Here is an 18,076-nt window from a genome sequence, read left to right on the forward strand (position 1 = left end):
AATATACAAATAGGGGGAACAAAGACTCTGCTAATGACTCTATAGCTGCTGGGATTACCATTGGGTGATACAGTACATTCTAGAAGTTTTTTTCCTTTGGGATCTCATTAGCATATAGGAGCAAAATGGCTCAACGGTCAAACAAAAGTATTGAGAGCCACATCTTGGAAGTCACTTTATCAATTCCCTAAGCAATTTATTTTGAAGACAAAAGCTTTTACAAACTTATATTTAGTGCTATAAACACAACTCCTTACCTGTTCTCTCAGAAATTTGCTTTCAATTACATTGAATTTTCAATACCCCTCATGGAACATAATCATTTTGGCATACATATGCAAGATGTTAAAAATACCTCCAAAAATAAAGACAGTATTTAAAGAACAGAAATTGAAAACAAACAAACAAAAAAACACTACAGAATTTGCAGTATGCAATCTTTCTACATCAGTTTATAGACTATTAATTTCATTAATAGAATTGATAAAACATTTTTCAGAAGTTAAACCTTACTTTTTGTTTTCCGTCAGTTCTGTTCAGATGAAAAGTTTCCATTTTTCTATTCCTCCAGTTCCCCCGTTGCAGTATTTTACAATGGGAAAGATATCGCTTGTAGTTAGAAATAGCTTTTCGTGATCAGAAATAGCACCATATTTAAATATAAACATTCAATCTGTACTTCTTTAAAAGCCCAAGAATTATACATTTGAATCCTTCCTCTTATCTGAGAAGGGCTGTAATTCATCATTACTGCTATTTCTTGTAATTGATGAGCACATACATCTGAGAATTTCTTGAGGAAAATAGATATAGTAACTTTCAGAAATGGAGTAACAATGACATTGACTGATTCTCTAGGACTCTTAGTCTCACCACCCAGGACATAAAGATAGAGGTGGATTTGACAGAATTTCTTCTCATGGATACTGCTGAATTACTACCTTAGGCCTTCACGGCTCTCTCCTGTGAATCTCATCCCTCACAGGAGCATTCAGGGATCTCAAACTCCTAGTTCTGAACAGAAAGCCTGGAAAATCAGTGGCCACAGGTGCCACAGCAGTTGCCATGCTCCTGAAATGAACATCTTGATAGACATGTCCTCAGAGTCCTCCCCAGACAACCAAAGGGAAGTAGGGAAACCTCTGATGAAATGAAGAAATTGCCAAGTCAGTAGCTGATAAATAAGCAGTATCAAGAGCTTTGGCATCCAGGTTCTCTACCAAGAAACACAGGCAGATTTACACTGCTCTAATACAATCAGTGTTGCAGTAGCTGGACTAATAAGCATACCAGTAGCTACCTAGGTTATTACTACACAAGCTGCATTTACATAGGCTGCACTCACAACTATGAACTGCAATGCAAGAATGCTCTTCTGATATAGATATGACATTGTTTACTACGTACAAAAACAAAAATTGGCAGATGTAAGATTTGCATTTGTTTGTAGTTCTCATATTTTTTAATGCAAATTAAGCATATTCTTCATCAGAGCATGTCATCAGTTGTATTCCCAGAGGAAAATAAATTAATAGAAACAGCTCTTATTTTAAATGCTGATTTCTTGTCAAAAGATAGCATGACATATCAGCTCCAATAAAGTCAGTTTCTCTGATTAGCTTATTCTGTTCCCTCCCCCTCCATTGTAATATCTACTCGACTTAATGGCCTACTTCAGAAAATTGAAACAATTAAACCTTTTTTTTTTTTTTCTTCCTGAAGTATCTATCCCAACTCTTTAGTTGGGAATCGCTTTTTTTTTTTTTTTTTAAGGTAAACTTTTGCATTCCTTTTTTTGTATTTGAATCACTGGTTTTGAGGTAATGACAGAATCATATTCAGAGAAAAAAGGAAGCAATTGTGTTAGCTGAATAAAATAATTTTTCATTTCACTATGTCTATTCTGTACTGACGAGCAATATATTTAATATAAGTCATTAAGCATTCCTTTCTGCCTTTGAGGAAATCGGGGCTTGGATAACTGGCAACTAGTTGGCTATCATCTTCCCTATTGCACCATCAGCATAGCAGTTAGTACTTTTGCAATCCAACAGCACATTCCCTCTATTGGCTTCTTGCACTCTTGTATCAAAATTAACCAAATGAAATTCTTAGACCTGTTTTGAAAATCTTATTTTCACTCAGAGGGATTGAAAATATTGAAACTGTATTAAAGTCTTGTGGAAAAGAAAGAAGCTGCAAGTAAAACAGCAAATTACTTTGTATTAGAGAAGTAGTTCTGGTACTTTTCCTAACTCATATTTAAAAAGCAAGAGTAAACATGATAGTATATAAAAATATACAATTAACCTGTATCTGCAGATCTGTCAGTGGGGAAATTTTAACCCACCTGTGTGTCCACTTAACATCAGAAAATGCAAGTTGTTGAATCTAGAGTTGGGTTGTTTGGGTTTTGCTTGTTTGTTTTCCTAAATAGAAATGACACATGGTTTGAAGTCAGAGAAGAAAATCCAAGCAGACTGGATAATAATTTCCTTTCAGTGGTGGCTGTAAAGTAGGTATTATGTTACACAAGATACAGCTGGGCATAGGTGTAGGAGCCAATTGCTGTTTTGCGCATCTGTGCAACAGCATCAGTAAGATCATGGCAGTATCTCTGAAAAACCTGTGTGTAGCCCACTGGGCTGTGCTGTGATAGCAAAACTGATAGCAGTGCAGTCCCACATCACATGCTAATTTACGAATTTTTACTAGGGTACAGAAAAATATGATGTTGAACAAATTAGCTGTTGTGGAATTATAACTCTGAAGAATGCTTTGCATTTTCTCCACTAGTATGAAACAATATCCTACAACATTCTTAGCAGAGCCAGAAAGTGTTCTCTTTCCAAGAAATCAAGTCACAGAGAAAATTAAATACCTGTGAGTAAAGTGGAAATTATACTTAAATTTCTGGACTCCCAGGCTGTCGCCTTAATTACAGGCCATACCATCTGCGATATTGTCGTGGTTTGGTGTACCTCCTTGAGGAGTTTATTTCTTTCTGCAATGTCAATAGCATTTGAATATATAAATACATATATACACACAACTACATACATATATATATATATCTCCACTCAGAGTACATTGTTTCTGTGTTGAGAACAGAGTAACAATCCACAAGGCCACTGAAAAAAGATGATCTGATGTCCACGTCTAGATGTAATCTTATGCACACTTGAAGAGGCTTGCCTGGACTTTGCTATGTGAAACAGCTTCAGATTTGCTTCTCCTATTCTTAACAAACAAAATATGTATTTTCCAAAAGCAAGCACCTCATCCCAAGAAATACTCACCATGAATACATATCACAAGTCTTCAGATTACATGTTATTAGTTAATGTGTCTTCTGCTGTAAAACTAATATCCTAGAGAGTGTGACTCTAAGCTATCAAGGAACGTTAAATAAAAACTATGTGCAGCACAAGTGGACACACTAGGAAGATTTAGACCATCACTGACAGAAGAGTGACAGCAAGCAATAGCTACAGTGTGATTGCATCTGTACCATCCCTTGTTTTCTTAGGTGAGAAGCCCACAAAGGTGTCTTCTGCTCAAAAGGACTTCAGCAAATCCAGCTGAAGGAAACTGACCTTGGAAGGATCTATACCATGAGCAAATTCCATATAAGTTAGAAGTTGAAAAAGTAGTACCAGTTACCGAAGCCTCTGCCTCTGCAAGAGTCTTTGAATATCAAATACATTTTGGATAAATGTAATTAACCAAAATGCCTTGCCACTCTGTTATTTACTTCCTTCTTTCTCAAGTACCATCATCATGCTAACAGAATGCGAACTAATGGTAAAAACATGATGAATGTACACTTGAACCTCAGATAGTCTAACAAATGGCTTTTCTCTTTAGCTTTAAACCAATCAATGATTTCCACTGAGGAGAGACCAGAAATTCAGGAATATTGTTTTTAATTTGGTGGAATAAAAGGGGGTCAAAATATTTGGCCTTGAAACAGAAGAAATAGCCATGGAGAAACTAGCATGGAGAAACTAGATTTATGTTCAACTAGAACATAAATCTAATTAAACATAATTAGATTTATGAAATTCTTATGCCCAGTTCTCAGGAAATGGTAAGCTTTACAATTAAACAGATAAACTGAATTTGAAAGTCTTCACTCCTTTTCTGTGTAACGAGCATTTACTGCCTTTCCTGAAATGCCCCGAGAAGCCCTTTCACTGGTGTTATTTCATGACTTCAGATTGATTTTTAAATAAAAATTGATTTCAGCTATATTTTGCTTTGTTATTCAGGACAGAAATTATATAGTATGTCCCAAAAGAGTGCACTGAGATACTTCAGCTTTGCATTTGCATTACTGTGTTGTGATTTTCAAAGAAAAAAATGAAATCTAATTAATAATAATGACACAAAAATCATTAAAAAAAGAATAATTCTTAAACGTTAAAACTCAGCAAACACTATCAGCAGGAAGCCAATAAAAACATAAACAAGTCAGAATATTTTAAATAGTATTATTATTACCAAAAATAGAAGTTTACTGGGAAAAAAAAAATTCACCAGGGCATTCTACTACAGTTATAATGTTAAGAGTAGGATTGGGAATCACAAAGTTACATTTTGCTAATTTCTTAGTCCACTCCATGCAATGGCTTGCATTACATTGCCAATGCTACAGCTATCCATCAGATAATTATAAGCATTAGTGTTTATTTTCCAAAACATATGGGATCCACATGACATACTTAGGAATCAAAAGTACATTGCCAAAGCGTCAGTGGACATCCCTCAAAAAGGTCCGTTCTGATATTCCCTACATATGTGCATGTTTATACATACATGCTGCTTCTATTTTGTACATTCTCTCTTAGATATTTGCCATTTTACACTTAGCAATTTGGAACACAATTAACATTTATCTGACAACTTCTAAGATAACTTAATCGATAAATTAATTCCCCTTTCCACCGTTTCTCCTCTTAAGACCATGTGGGAGGGAAGGATAATTTTTCAGTTAGTGATAAAAAAGATTCAAAAGAGAAAGGGAAAAATGGTTTTTAAAATTCACCTATACATGCAATATTTTACTGGTTCAGGCTCCTGCAAAATCAAGTACTTACCAAGTCTTATGAATCTGTCAACTGGATTCAGTTATAGAGGTATTTTGGGGGCGGTGTTGGCTGTCTTCTGACAGTGGGATCAAGACGCATAATTTATTTTAGAATAGTAGATTGGCCTTTGTAAAATAATGACTTTCAGACACTGACTAAGGTGCAATTCAGCTGCTGTTTCCTTTCTTTCCTTTTAATTTAATTCATCTCATGCTGAAAAATTGTAAATTATATTATAAAAGAAAAATTCAAATCTGAACATGCTTTGATGACAGAAAGAAGAACATAGACTTTTCTTTGCACATATGGCATAGAGCACATGAAGGTACATTAAAATTACATTACTTACTGTAACAAAGTGCCCTTCAGCGTATCTACAAATAGAATTTGCTCTCATTTTCAAATAATTTTAGACTGTCAGAATGAAGTGAAGTAGCTTTAGCAAAACTAAAGGATTTGAGTTCGATAATAGTGAAAAGGGTCAAAATTTGTTTCTAACATAACCTTAGATGTTCTTGGCAGTTATAGGTACTGGACTCAGGTTTTATTCAGTGATTTAAGGACAACTCAGCTTCAGCTGTGACATATGTCCCTTTGGAAACCGACACTTTTGCTTATATTTGGTCACAGTATAACAACTGATTTCAACACTAAAAATATTTTTATAATAATATTTTTGCCCATTTTCTGTAAAATCATGACATAGCTATTAGCATGAAACACATTTTTATTTTCACTTGCCTATTTTCAGAGATAAAGTATTTGTGGTTGGTCTGACCCCTCAGTTTGGGACATTATGTACTTGTGACATGCTGCAATCAAAAAAAGGCTGTTAGGAATGTTTTTTAGCTGACTTAAAATAATAACCATATGGAGAAAGAATGAATAAACTACTTAAATTTGCTCTGAATTTATGTATACCTGAACGCATAGCATCTTTTTGAATGCTTTCATAATCATGCCAGTCCTTCCTTTTCAAGCCATCAGTCCAGGTAAAGAGCTGTCCATCTCCCAGCCCCAGTGGAAGTGTCTATGAAAACAAAAAACAAACAAACAAACAAATGTATACATACTTATACGGTTTGCATTATTACAGAAGAACACTTATAATATGACACAGGTAAATAAAATATTCAGTTTATCCAATGCAAATATTGAAACTTTACCGTGAAAAATGAAGCTATTTTTCTAAATAGTGTGAGAAAACCATAAATTTAGTTCTTGACAAACAATTAATCAAAATATGTCAAACAATTCATACTTAACACTTCTCTTTCCAGCAGTGTCCTGCTATGACTGTTTGGCAAGAAACTCACAGATAAATGGACCACTAAATAAGTTTTGTTTGTTTGTTTGTTTCTGTTTTGGTTTGGTTTTGGTTTTTTTTTATAGCTAATGATGAGTTATTGTCATTCACATAAGGCCAGCCTTGCTGTATCAGAGACGCAGAGTAAAGAGACCCTCAAAGCACTTTCAAATCCTGTAAATCTTTCTTCATCATAATAGATAAGGGTAAAAAAGCAAACAAACCCATCCCCCCTAAAAAATACCCAGCAAACAAACCCTATGCAACACAGTTGGTAAGTTGACTTCCCCTTTCCAGACCCCAAATTCTTGTGTAAAGCTAAGAACTGCTTTTCACTTCTAAGCAAATTTATCTTTCTAGAGCTTTCCTTTTTTCTCATTCTTTCTGCAAAATGCTGGTATTTTAGAAAAATAAATTAGAAAAGTACCATTGAAAGTACATTTGAAGTACAAAATTTAGATCCATAGGAAGTAGTACAAAGATGCAGAATGTTTCAAGTAAATTTAGCCGTTTTCTAAATGCTTAATCTACAAAAAATGTACTAAGAAATGGAGAAAATATTAGTAAGCAAGCATAATCTACCATATCTCTGCTGAAGAAAGTAAGAAAGCAATTCATTGCTACTTAGGAGTAATATGAAAACTCCAGTTCTGTTAATTCTAGGTTTGAACTAGTAAGTTGTCCAGAACGAGAAGCATATATACAATGCATGTTACAAATACCATTATCAAAAGGCATATGACAACACACTTGAAAAGCAGTTGCAGGGAAACAACATTTGATTAGCCTTCTACTAGGAAATACTGAAAGCTCCACAATAACCTTACACATATGTAAGAGTGACGCTCTGAACTTTATGTACAAAGTGTGTAAGCCTAACGAACACTGGACTCACCCATCTTCTTTCATTGATTTTGCACAAAACAGGATGATACTTGATGGCTTCAAGTGAAGTTGTCCAAGGATTTTCAGTTAGGGCTTCTCTTTTTAAAACAGACAAATGTTTGCCAAATTACAAGATATGGATCTGGAAGGTAAGCCATCCTTAAAACTGCGGTTTGAGGGCTTTCAGAGTTGTAAGCAGGAAGTGAGGAATGCCAGGCATGGCCGGTTACCTCCAAGCAACGGGTACTAGTAATCCTTTGGATCAGCTGATATTTCTGAGAATGTCGGATATTCAGAGAAAAGTGCTGTGAGCTCAGTGCTCTCCAGTAAATCCCTGACTTAGTAAGAAAAATTCACCACATTCGGCTAGCATGACCTACTTTCTTTAGTTTTAATATTAAAGGTAACTAACGTTACATATCACCAAAATGCGATCCAGCCTGTGCTTATTCCTCTATTACAACTTCTGAAGACATACTCCAAGACAACACTGCTGTCTTGTTTTAATACAATACAATTCAGAGGTTCACACCTGGAAGAACTGAAGAAGAACTAAAGATATCCTGATACAACTATTCCATGTTACCAAAATATCTAACCTTTCACATCCTTGAAATGAACTCATTAATGTCAATAATTCTTGAGTTCAAATAATGCTAATATTCTAATAGTAATATAGAATCATAGAATCATAGAATAGTTAGAGTTGGAAAGGACCTTAAGATTATCCAGTTCCAACCCCCCCTGCCATGGGCAGGGACACCTCGCACTAGACCATGTTGCCCTAGGCTCTGTCCAACCTGGCCTTGAGCACCACAAGGGATGGAGCATTCACAACTTCCTTGGGCAACCCACTCCAGTGCCTCACTACCTATCACTGTAAAGAACTTCCTCCTTATATCTAACCTAAACTTCCCCTGTTGAAGTTTGAACCCATTACCCCTTGTCCTACCTCTACAGTCCCTAAGTCCTTCCCCAGCATCCTTATAGACCCCCTTCAGATACTGGAAGGCTGCTATGAGGTCACCACGCAGCCTTCTCTTCTCCAGGCTGAACAGCCCCAACTCTCTCAGCCTGTCTTCATATGGGAGGTGCTCCAGCCCCCTTATCATCCTCGTGGCCCTCCTCTGGACTTGCTCCAACAGCTCCATGTCCTTTTTATGTTGAGGACACCAGAACTGTATGCAGTACTCCAAGTGAGGTCTCACGAGAGCAGAGTAGAGGGGCAGGATCACCTCCTTTGACCTGCTGGTCACGCTTCTTTCGATGCAGCCCAGGATACAGTTGGCTTTCTGGGCTGCAAGCGCACACTTAAGCCAGCTCATATTCAGTTTCTCATCAACCAACAACCCCAAGTCCTTTTCTGCAGGGCTGCTCTGAATCTCTTCTCTGCCCAACCTGTAGCAGTGCCTGGGATTGCCCCAACCCAGGTGTAGGACCTTACACGTGGCTTGGTTAAACTTCATAAGGTTGGCATCGGCCCACCTCACAAGCATGTCAAGGTCTCTCTGGATGGCATTCCTTCCCTCCGGCGTATCAACCGACCCACACAGCTTGATGTCATCGGCAAACTTGCTAGGGGCTCACTTAATCCCACTGTCCATGCCACCAACAAAGATGTTGAACAGGACGGGTCCCAGCACCGATCCCTGAGGGACACCACTCGTTACTGTTTTCCAACTGGACATCGAGCCGTTTACCACAACTCTTTGCGTGCGGCCATCGAGCCAGTTCTTTATCCACTGAGCAGTCCATCTATCAAATTGATGTCTCTCCAATTTAGAGGCAAGGATGTCGTGCAGGACAGTGTCAAACGCCATGCACAAATATGAAATAGGTTGTTACTTAAAGTCAGAAGCATAAGGTACAACACAGGCTGCCACAGTGTTAACTATGATTCTTGAACCCAAATTCCCAAAATCATCCACTCTGAAGCACTAACTGGCTCTTTAAAAATCAGGCCCAGACAGATAGTTTTCAATTAAACTTCTATCAATCACTTGTCAATATGAGTACAGCCGGTACGAATCAGTTGGTCCCAAACACTCAAGACTGTCAAAACTATCCTATCAAGAGCAGGATAAACTTTACTTTTGTGACCCTTTATTCCTGTGCTGGCTTCTTTCCCTAAAAATAGTGATGCAAATCGCAAGTTTGCAGCACACTGAAATAAAGCTGAGTAGTGGAGTTTACAGCTGGTTTTCTGTTGCCTATTTGCATTTTGATGCCATTAGTCTTAAAAAATATTAATTACTTGTAGTTACTTTACCTGATAACATTTACAAGTCTAATGTAACAAGGGGCCCTCTTGCAAGCATAATATAGTTAAATAAATACATTCACTAAAATTAATCTAGCAAAAGGATAAATATAAATCCAAATATCATGTGATACACAAAAAGCTAACCAAAGCCTTGCTCTAGATGATCCTTTCAGTGTAGGGGGGAATGAAATACAATGCCCTTGCAAAGTGGCTTCCTAAGTGTGGTATGGAGAGTGCATATTGTGGCCCTTAGAAGGACTGAACTTCATGAAACTCACCCTGTTTTAGGTTTCACCTAGTTTTATTCACAGCAAGCATGAAACAGGGCTTAGGAAGGAATGTAGAGTTTCAAAGCCAAACTCTCTGGGGAGAGGAAGAGGTTTTGCAGTGAAATTTCTAAAGCTCTGAAGAAATCAGAACTGCTTTCAGTCCCTCCACTAAATATCTCCCTCGTCAGCAACTGAAGGATTTTTTTTTTTTTTTTTTTGATGTCGCTATATTGCTTAAAAAGATACAAAAACACTTGGGAAAACTAGTTCCTCCATTTCACTTTTGCCTAAGGCTAAACAAATTGCATTTTGAAACACAGTTTCTGGAATATTTTTAAAACTGCTAAAAGGCTACATTGTAAAACTCTAAGTATGCTCACATAACTCCTTTTTCCAGATGACAATGGCTGGAAAAGTCTCCATTTCTAAAGCATTTCTAGCTGGCAAGTAAGCAAGGAAGGGGGAATAAATAAATAAATAAATAATAGTCTTAGTCTAGCCTAGTCTTCTCCCTACATACTCTCCACTTTTCTTTCTCAGTTCTCCATCTTTTTTGGATTCACTGATAAATTACACCATTGTACATCAAACTAGAACAAACTCTGGTTTTGTTATACACAGGCTATGATCATCTCTAATGGCTAGATAATAATAACCAAGATAGTGTTGCGAGTTTTAAGTACACACAAGAAAGCCCAGAAACCATATCCCAACCTGTATGGTCAATCTCAGAAAGACAAGTTCTGAGTAGGTGAAGAGGAAGTCACTTCAGAAGATCAAATGTGCTAACAGATCCTGATTCTGAATTCTTGCTGATCACACTTTTAAACATAGGATGATGGGCTAAACTGAAATAAAATTAACCACACTGCATTAATAGAAATGCTAAAGAAAGCAACAAAAGGAATTCTTCATTTTAAAGGTAACGTATGAGCAGTCAGACCAAAAAAGATTAAATTTATGCTATAAAATACGTTATGATTTAAGCACAAAATTTGGTTTAGACATTTAAACAAATAATCAAATAAGCTTGGTTCCAGACCATAAAAGAAAAATTTATCAAGGATTATTAATCTGTGGCTAAGTAAATTACTGAGCCATAGAACATGGGAGACAAAGTATTATGGAGAATACATGTTTGTTATTTGCACATTCTGGGTTCTCTTATTTTTAAATAGCAGCAACACCGCAACACTGGTGTAAAGTGTTAGTTTTACATGTGCCTGTAACTGCAAGAGCAACAGTACCCTTTTGGTATATATGAAGGCCTAAGAAATGGAAGCATGATTGGAGAATGTTATGGTTCCTCCCACCAAACATAGTAGAGTTTCTTACCAGCGGAAACCAAAGTATGAGAAAGGAGAAGGCATAGACACCCCTGCCTACCTCAGGCACCTCACCCTAACATGTAAGCAATGTTTATAGGTGTACTTTAGTGATATATCAACATGTAGGAATGAGAAACCAGCACAGCTGATTAGCTGAAACATACTTAGGGTTTTCCCCTCCAAAACATACCAGTAAGTCACCCACAAATAGTGCAGTTTGCCTCTACAGCCCTTGCAAGTCAAGAACTATTTTAATCATTGCAACTATTATAATAGCAAATATCACTCTGCACACAGAGAGCTGGAATTTGACTGGCTGTCAAAAAAATCCTACAACAATTTATCATCCAGAAATTTTTTTACATGTAGTATGCAGCTGTGAGTTGAACATTTTTAAGTGTTTCAGTCCAAAAGGGATTAGCCACCTACAGCAACATTACATACAGCATCTGCCTTCCTGTTTCACTTTTACATTAATCTAAACCCTTTTGAGACGCAAGACTGATACATCACTACACAGACTCTGAAGTTCCTTTTCCTCCAAAGAAGACTCAACATCTGGTTCAATTACAAAGAATATGATAAGCCCCCAAAATAGCGCAATCATCAAAAACTCACTCACAGGCTATTAGATCCCTCAGAAGGAAAAAGAAACACCTCTTCTCTGCTTTGACATTTGAAAGCTTGAACTCAGAAACAAGTGCCTTCATTGAATAACTCATTTACTTTTAATTCACTCTGCGGAGGCAGACAATTAGAAGGGACTCATGCAAAGGAAGATGATATATCAATGGAAATGCACCTTTCTAAAAAGAAGAAGAGATAATTACAGACTAGCTTTTAGCCTGAGGTTACTAAACACCAACATACAATCAAATATTGCATTAACAAAAAATCGTATGCTGATCAGCATAATCATTTCCAATTGTTTAATTTATTTTAGGAAATAATCTTGCTTAGAACATAAGCACTTGATCCTGCTCAGAAAAACATGCACATGGGAAAGAAAGGTGGTAAAGTACTGACATTAGACACCTTCAGGGATGTTTCAAGAGAAACATAACAACCACTGTTTGATTCCTCTTTGTTCTTGAAGTAAAAGATTCTGTATAGTGTTTGTAAACAGTGTTGTGTAAAACAGATAATTCACTACTTTTCTTCCATCCTCCTAACACAGATAACTTTCAGGACTCTAAGCTCTGACCAACTACTCTGATCCAACAAGACAATAATAATAATAAACAAACGCAGAACCCACTGAGCAATTAAATTAATTCCTTTATCAGATTATATTTGAGGAGCACTTTACAAAGAGTGGTGCCATTGGATATATCACCATAAGTTTATTATAAATCAGCTGCAAAATCACATGTCCATTTCCCAGATTTCTGTCCTGGTATTATCACAAGCATAGGAAGACAGACATTCTCATGAAGGTTTACCCCAAGAGTTGGAATGATCATGAAAACTACGCATTTTGAAAGATTTCACCTTTTTCTGTTTATGCTGAATTTTAGCACAAGACCATCAAAGTGAAATATTAGCACTACAGCATCCAAATCTAAAGTTGAAGTGCTCTCCCACTTGTACACACACAAGCAAAATCCATTCTGGTGCAGTGACTGGCTGAGGATACTAGAGATGAAAGCCAAAATATTATTTCCCCTGAGGATGTGCTTGATATAAGGCAGCCCAATCTATAGAAAAACGTATAATATCCAAACAACACACTATCTAATCTTTATGCCTTTATGCTTAAGCTCTGTATGTCACTTGGGTAGCTCTTCTTTCCTGTATCTCTTTAGTGTTAGACTAAAAACCAGAAAAGGTCTTATGTCTGAACTGCCAATGTAACTGAGATCTGTGTGTAAGTATTATGCAGAGCAAATAGGTACAATACAGTCCTTAGGCAACTGTGAAATTTCCATCACCATAAAACCACTGCTGGTAATTTGGGTCCACCACGATCTTTCCTAAAAATATGAGGAGCAGGCATCACACAGACTGAAAATACCAGCTGATAGTTTTGAACCCTCATGCTCCATGTTTCTCAGGGTCCTTCTCTGGGATGCCGTCCCTCTAGGTGAAGAGCAGTGGCTGCAGTGAGCGCAGGGGCAGGCTGTGGGGGATGGACAGTGGCCACCCTGCCCAGTGGGGCACCCACCTCTCAATGCCATTCAGTCAGTCCTGCACTGCTGGTGGCTAGCCACTGCCTGCCAAAACTGCTGGCCATCAGAGTGGCACTTCAGGGACGTACAAGAAATGATCAGGGGGAACTGGAGAGATGAGAGTGCCAGAGGAATGTTTGGGGGACCTCATTCTACAGCGCCACCCTTCCATGTAGTTTAAAGAAATTACTGCTGTGGATCTGGATATCCTTGTTAGGTTGGAAGACACCAAGGATGAAGCAAAGGTTTGTTCAGTAAAATGTAGAGTACTACTATCTGCTATCAAGAGAAGATAGTAAAGGCTCTAAAACTCAAAATCTTTCTAAAAGAAGAAAAAAATAGAATACATTCAAATACAATCACTGCCTTTTAATTATATTTTTAAGTAACTTTAGAATACTTTTAAAAATACAAACCTGAATTGTTTTCTAAACCCTTGGCTTGAAGCAATATAATAGAGAGTTGGGGACAGGATGAATTTCTGCTTATGTTCAGATTTCTCGTGCCATTTATTCGTTATGCCAGAGCAAATAAGTCTTCATTGCTCTGACATTTACATTAGTAGAAATAATTAGCCCAGCACATCAAAAAAAGGGCAGCACTTGATTTAATCTGCGACATCTGAATGACTCAAGGTTATTTCATTTTTGAAACACATCAGACTTTCCGTGCTTTTAGTTTCTAGAATATCATGGACAACCCAGTAGCATCATGCCATCAATTCCAAATTAAAGCTGTTAATAATGTTATTTAGAAAATGCCAAGCTCCGAAAGCATTTCATTACTAAGATTTTTATAGAAAGGTATAAAAGCTGTTATTGCTGCACTACAATTATATTGTTAAAGTCACAAAACTGCAGAAAAAAACTAAGTTAAAATACCAGTTTTAAAAACATTGCAATTGCCTATTGACCTAGTGTATGAGTGCTTGAGCACTGGGTGAATATAAACTATGTAAGGATGCATTTGCATGCGGAGTTGTGATTTATCATGTCAAATTATGGAAGATTACAGATGTATAATAATATATATTGGTACGAGAAGACTAACAGCTTCTTTAGCTCAGATACTGTCTTGCATCCATCATTCATAGATTAAGAGCTTACGGTATGCACTGCCATTCAGGATGTAGAATTTTAAACACATGTATTTTACAAGTTATCAGGAAAAGGGTTCACAGACTCCTACTACGTTGACTATATCAGGTGATGGCCCAAGGGAAGTTCTGTGCTTTGCAACTCTGATGTATTTTGAAATTACCCTCAAAAAATTATTTCTCATTTCTTTTAACATCGCACATTTCCACAACATCCATTACCACCACAGTGAAAGGACTAGGGCAATTTCAGTTAATTTGTCATATGAACAATGAGTTACATGCTGGCATCTCCTATAAAGGAGAACTAACCAGAAAGTTGACATTTGTATTTCCTGACTGCTAAGAATGTCTCAAGTAACACAGGCAACCTCCAAAAGAATATAGCGGAGTGGGACGGAATAGCACCAAGTTTCTATCCTGGGCACACCAAAGTATGTCTAAGTGTATTTTTCTGTATTTCAGTCAGTGCCCATTGCCTTTTGCCCTTTCCCTCAGCACCACTAGAAAGATCTGGCTCCGTCTTCTTTACTCCCTACAGACAGGTATTTATATCCACCGGTATGATGGCTATAAACACCTCGTCTTTTTAAGGCTAAACAGGCCCCACTCCCTCAGCCTCTCCCCGTAGACAGATGCGCCAGTCTCTTTGGAGGAGGAGAAGAGTAATACCAGTTCCACAGATAGGGGATAAAATTCCAGAGGAATTTGGACTCCGTATCTGTTGACCTGAAACACCACAAATTGCTGAAGGTGACCTACATAGTCTGGCAGTGAACCTTGGCTTCCTAAATGTCACAATTTCAACTGACTGTAGGACAGGAGGTAGAGTCTAGTCTGAAGGGGTAATAAAAAGATTCCTCAGAGTGAGCAACTCCCATCTCTTTCTGCCTGCTGGTCTAAACTGATGACAGATTTGCTCAATAACTAAAACACCTAAACCAATCTTTTCTTTATGTTTTATTTTCATTTGTCTTACTTCCAACTTGGTGAAAAGAAACTCAAGAAACATTGTAAGAAAAAGGGCAGATGCAGAAACTAACTTTAGCCGAACTTTCTACATGTTTTAGTTCTAAAATAGAAAAATTGCTACGAAAAAATAGTTTCTGCACCAATGAGAGCATATTCCATATTTTTGACTGCAGTATGAGGTAAAACTTCATTTGGCCTCTTAGAGTGTTTGTGAAAGCTAAGAGCCTTTTATGAATACATTTTTTAATTATTACAATAGAAAGGTAATAGATTTTTTAATGATGGTTTTAATGAGCTTTAAATTCTAGTCTCTATAGATAAATTACCACACTATGAAACAGCCTCTGCGTACAGGTGAAATACAGTAACTGAACATTTTTACAAACAGCAGAAGGAAAATACTCATTTGTGTAAACAGTATTTCTGAAGTTGTTTGCTGATCAATGCCACAACAGAATTCATGTTCCAAATGCACTGATTTGCAGAATACTCAAGCTTTTGGCAATGCCAATACGGAGGAGGAAAACACTTTACCACCTTGCTGAGCGCCATGGTCCTAATCTGTTTACAAATACTCCAGAGTATCTATATCAAAAAGTAAACCTTTATGCAAAAAATTCCCACCACAAAAGTAATGCTGTTACTATTAGAATTCTCCTTCTTCCTGCAAAAACATCCATCAGTTCAAGAACTGGTATTAAAACACACTAATTAAATGCACCACTAATACCCAATTTTGGAATTTGCAGGTTAGATTACATTGGACTAAAGAAAACATTGTTTAATTAACTAAAGTAATAAATCTACATTGGTAAAGAATTATTACCTTGCACTTTAAAGAAGACCTTGAATCAAACTAATCTGCACAAATGCAAGTGCCAACTCCTATCAGCAGGCTTCTGATACTGTAGTGTATGTATCATTACTCAATTTCTTGAACAATTCTTTCCTTATGTGGGCACTCAATAGTAATTTCCATTCCCTAAGAGATTTTCAAACAAACTCCACAGACTGCTGTAGAAAGAAAGCCAATTACATGTAACTGACAGGTTTGCATTCTTGTTCAGCTTTCTTAAGAAAATACGAAGCTAACAAGGAGGCCTCTTCCAAGGTCCTTGATTTTTTTTTTTGGTCTCACATGTTTTCTGAATGTGACTTAACTCCATGCTCGTTCCCTTCTCAGTCTCATATTCATTCCCATAATAATTTCTTTCCTTTCTTCTGAGTGAAGTCAAGCTATTCCCACACAAATACCCATTTGTAGGTAAATCTCTAAAAATAAATTGAGGGAGATTTGACAAAACAACATTGTTTAGTATATTCCTTTAATGTGGGAAAGGTTTTCCCTCTCGCTTTCTACCAACAGAACACCACCACAGGAATATAATGAATGCCTTAACATACTAAAAGAGAATAGAATTTGCTCTCCTGAATCAAGTCAATTGCAAGAACAGGCTAATTAATACTGAAGAAGTTATGACTAATCTCAATACAAAGATATTACGGTAGCAACAGATAGCTCCTGTTTCTGCCCTATCATGCCCATTTTTGTTGAAACACCAAGAATAAATTCACTACTACAGAAAGTTTTAAGCCATGTTTTAGTGTGTGAAATTCAACAATCAGTCTCAGAATCATAAAAATGTATCTGGAATGTCTTTTGAAACATAATCTTGCCCCACCTCAAATCAGGACTGGGTATGCCAAATTACTTCCTTGAAGTATCTAACTAATCTGCTCTTGCAGATCTCCAATAGCAGAGATTGCACAATCTCTCAAGGCAGTCTACTTCAATACTTCATTATCCTTACAATTAGAAAACTTCCCCTTTCATCTATCCTGAATTACTTGCTGTAAATTAAGCCTTTTATTTCTTTGTTCTTTTCACCAGGGAAAGGATTAACATATTTTCTTTCCAGCAGCTACATTTCATGGACATGAAAATTATTCTCTCCTCCAGACTAAACGCTCTTAGTTTTTCAGTTTCTTCTCAGCTCTTGTTGCTGACCCTGTGAGTATATGAAACTTTGAAGAGAACACTATTACTTTGTTTGTAATTGGATAAGACTAAGAATAGCAAGTATAAACTCCTTATTAAAAAAACCCAAACAAACCAACAAGAAACATTAATACTAACTGGACAAAGAACTAAGAGAAGTACCTGGAGGTGACCATTTCCTGAAAATAAGAAAGATTAAGTTATTTCTTGTAATATGTTTTTCTCTCTCTGACAATGACATAGCCTAACACATCCATGTTGTGAATTCATATACTTCATAGTTCCAACCCAACATCATCCTATTTTATGAAGCAGCAGTGGATTTTCTTAATTAAAGTGGACAAGTGACTGAAATGTTTATGCATAATTAAAGCAGCGAAGATTAAATTATGCCACAAACCTGAAAAGCTACTAAAGTTCAATGGGATTCTTACACTTAAAATTACCAAACTACTAGGACTGATGATCTACCAGGTCTTGTACTTCTGCTTGTGCCTGTGAATGAATGCTGATTTTTCCCCTGGCAGTGGGAACATATTTAAAGAATTCAGATATGCACAGAAATTCTTCCCCAGGCGGGAAAAAAGGAACAGGAGTGGAAGAAGGGAAGACTTACAAGAGGTGTTAATGAACTATTTCAAATTCAAACAATGACCTCGTTTTTTTCCTCTGAACGAAAAACTTTGAAATTGGACAAACA

General features: G+C 36.8%; 1 protein-coding gene across 3 annotated transcripts in view; it reads right to left on the minus strand.

Moving 5' to 3' along the window:
* The window catches only part of GALNTL6 (polypeptide N-acetylgalactosaminyltransferase like 6), a 477,061-nt gene that overhangs the window by 308,420 nt on the left and 150,565 nt on the right, over nucleotides 1-18,076 (minus strand). For all 3 annotated transcript variants that reach the window (XM_030493369.1, XM_030493368.1, XM_030493370.1), the window contains exon 2: nucleotides 6,012-6,120. In XM_030493369.1, the coding sequence (XP_030349229.1) occupies nucleotides 6,012-6,120 (109 nt within the window). The remainder of the gene's footprint in view (nucleotides 1-6,011; nucleotides 6,121-18,076) is intronic.

This window comes from Strigops habroptila, chromosome 7 (assembly GCF_004027225.2).
Source record: "Strigops habroptila isolate Jane chromosome 7, bStrHab1.2.pri, whole genome shotgun sequence".
NCBI lineage: Eukaryota > Metazoa > Chordata > Aves > Psittaciformes > Psittacidae > Strigops > Strigops habroptila.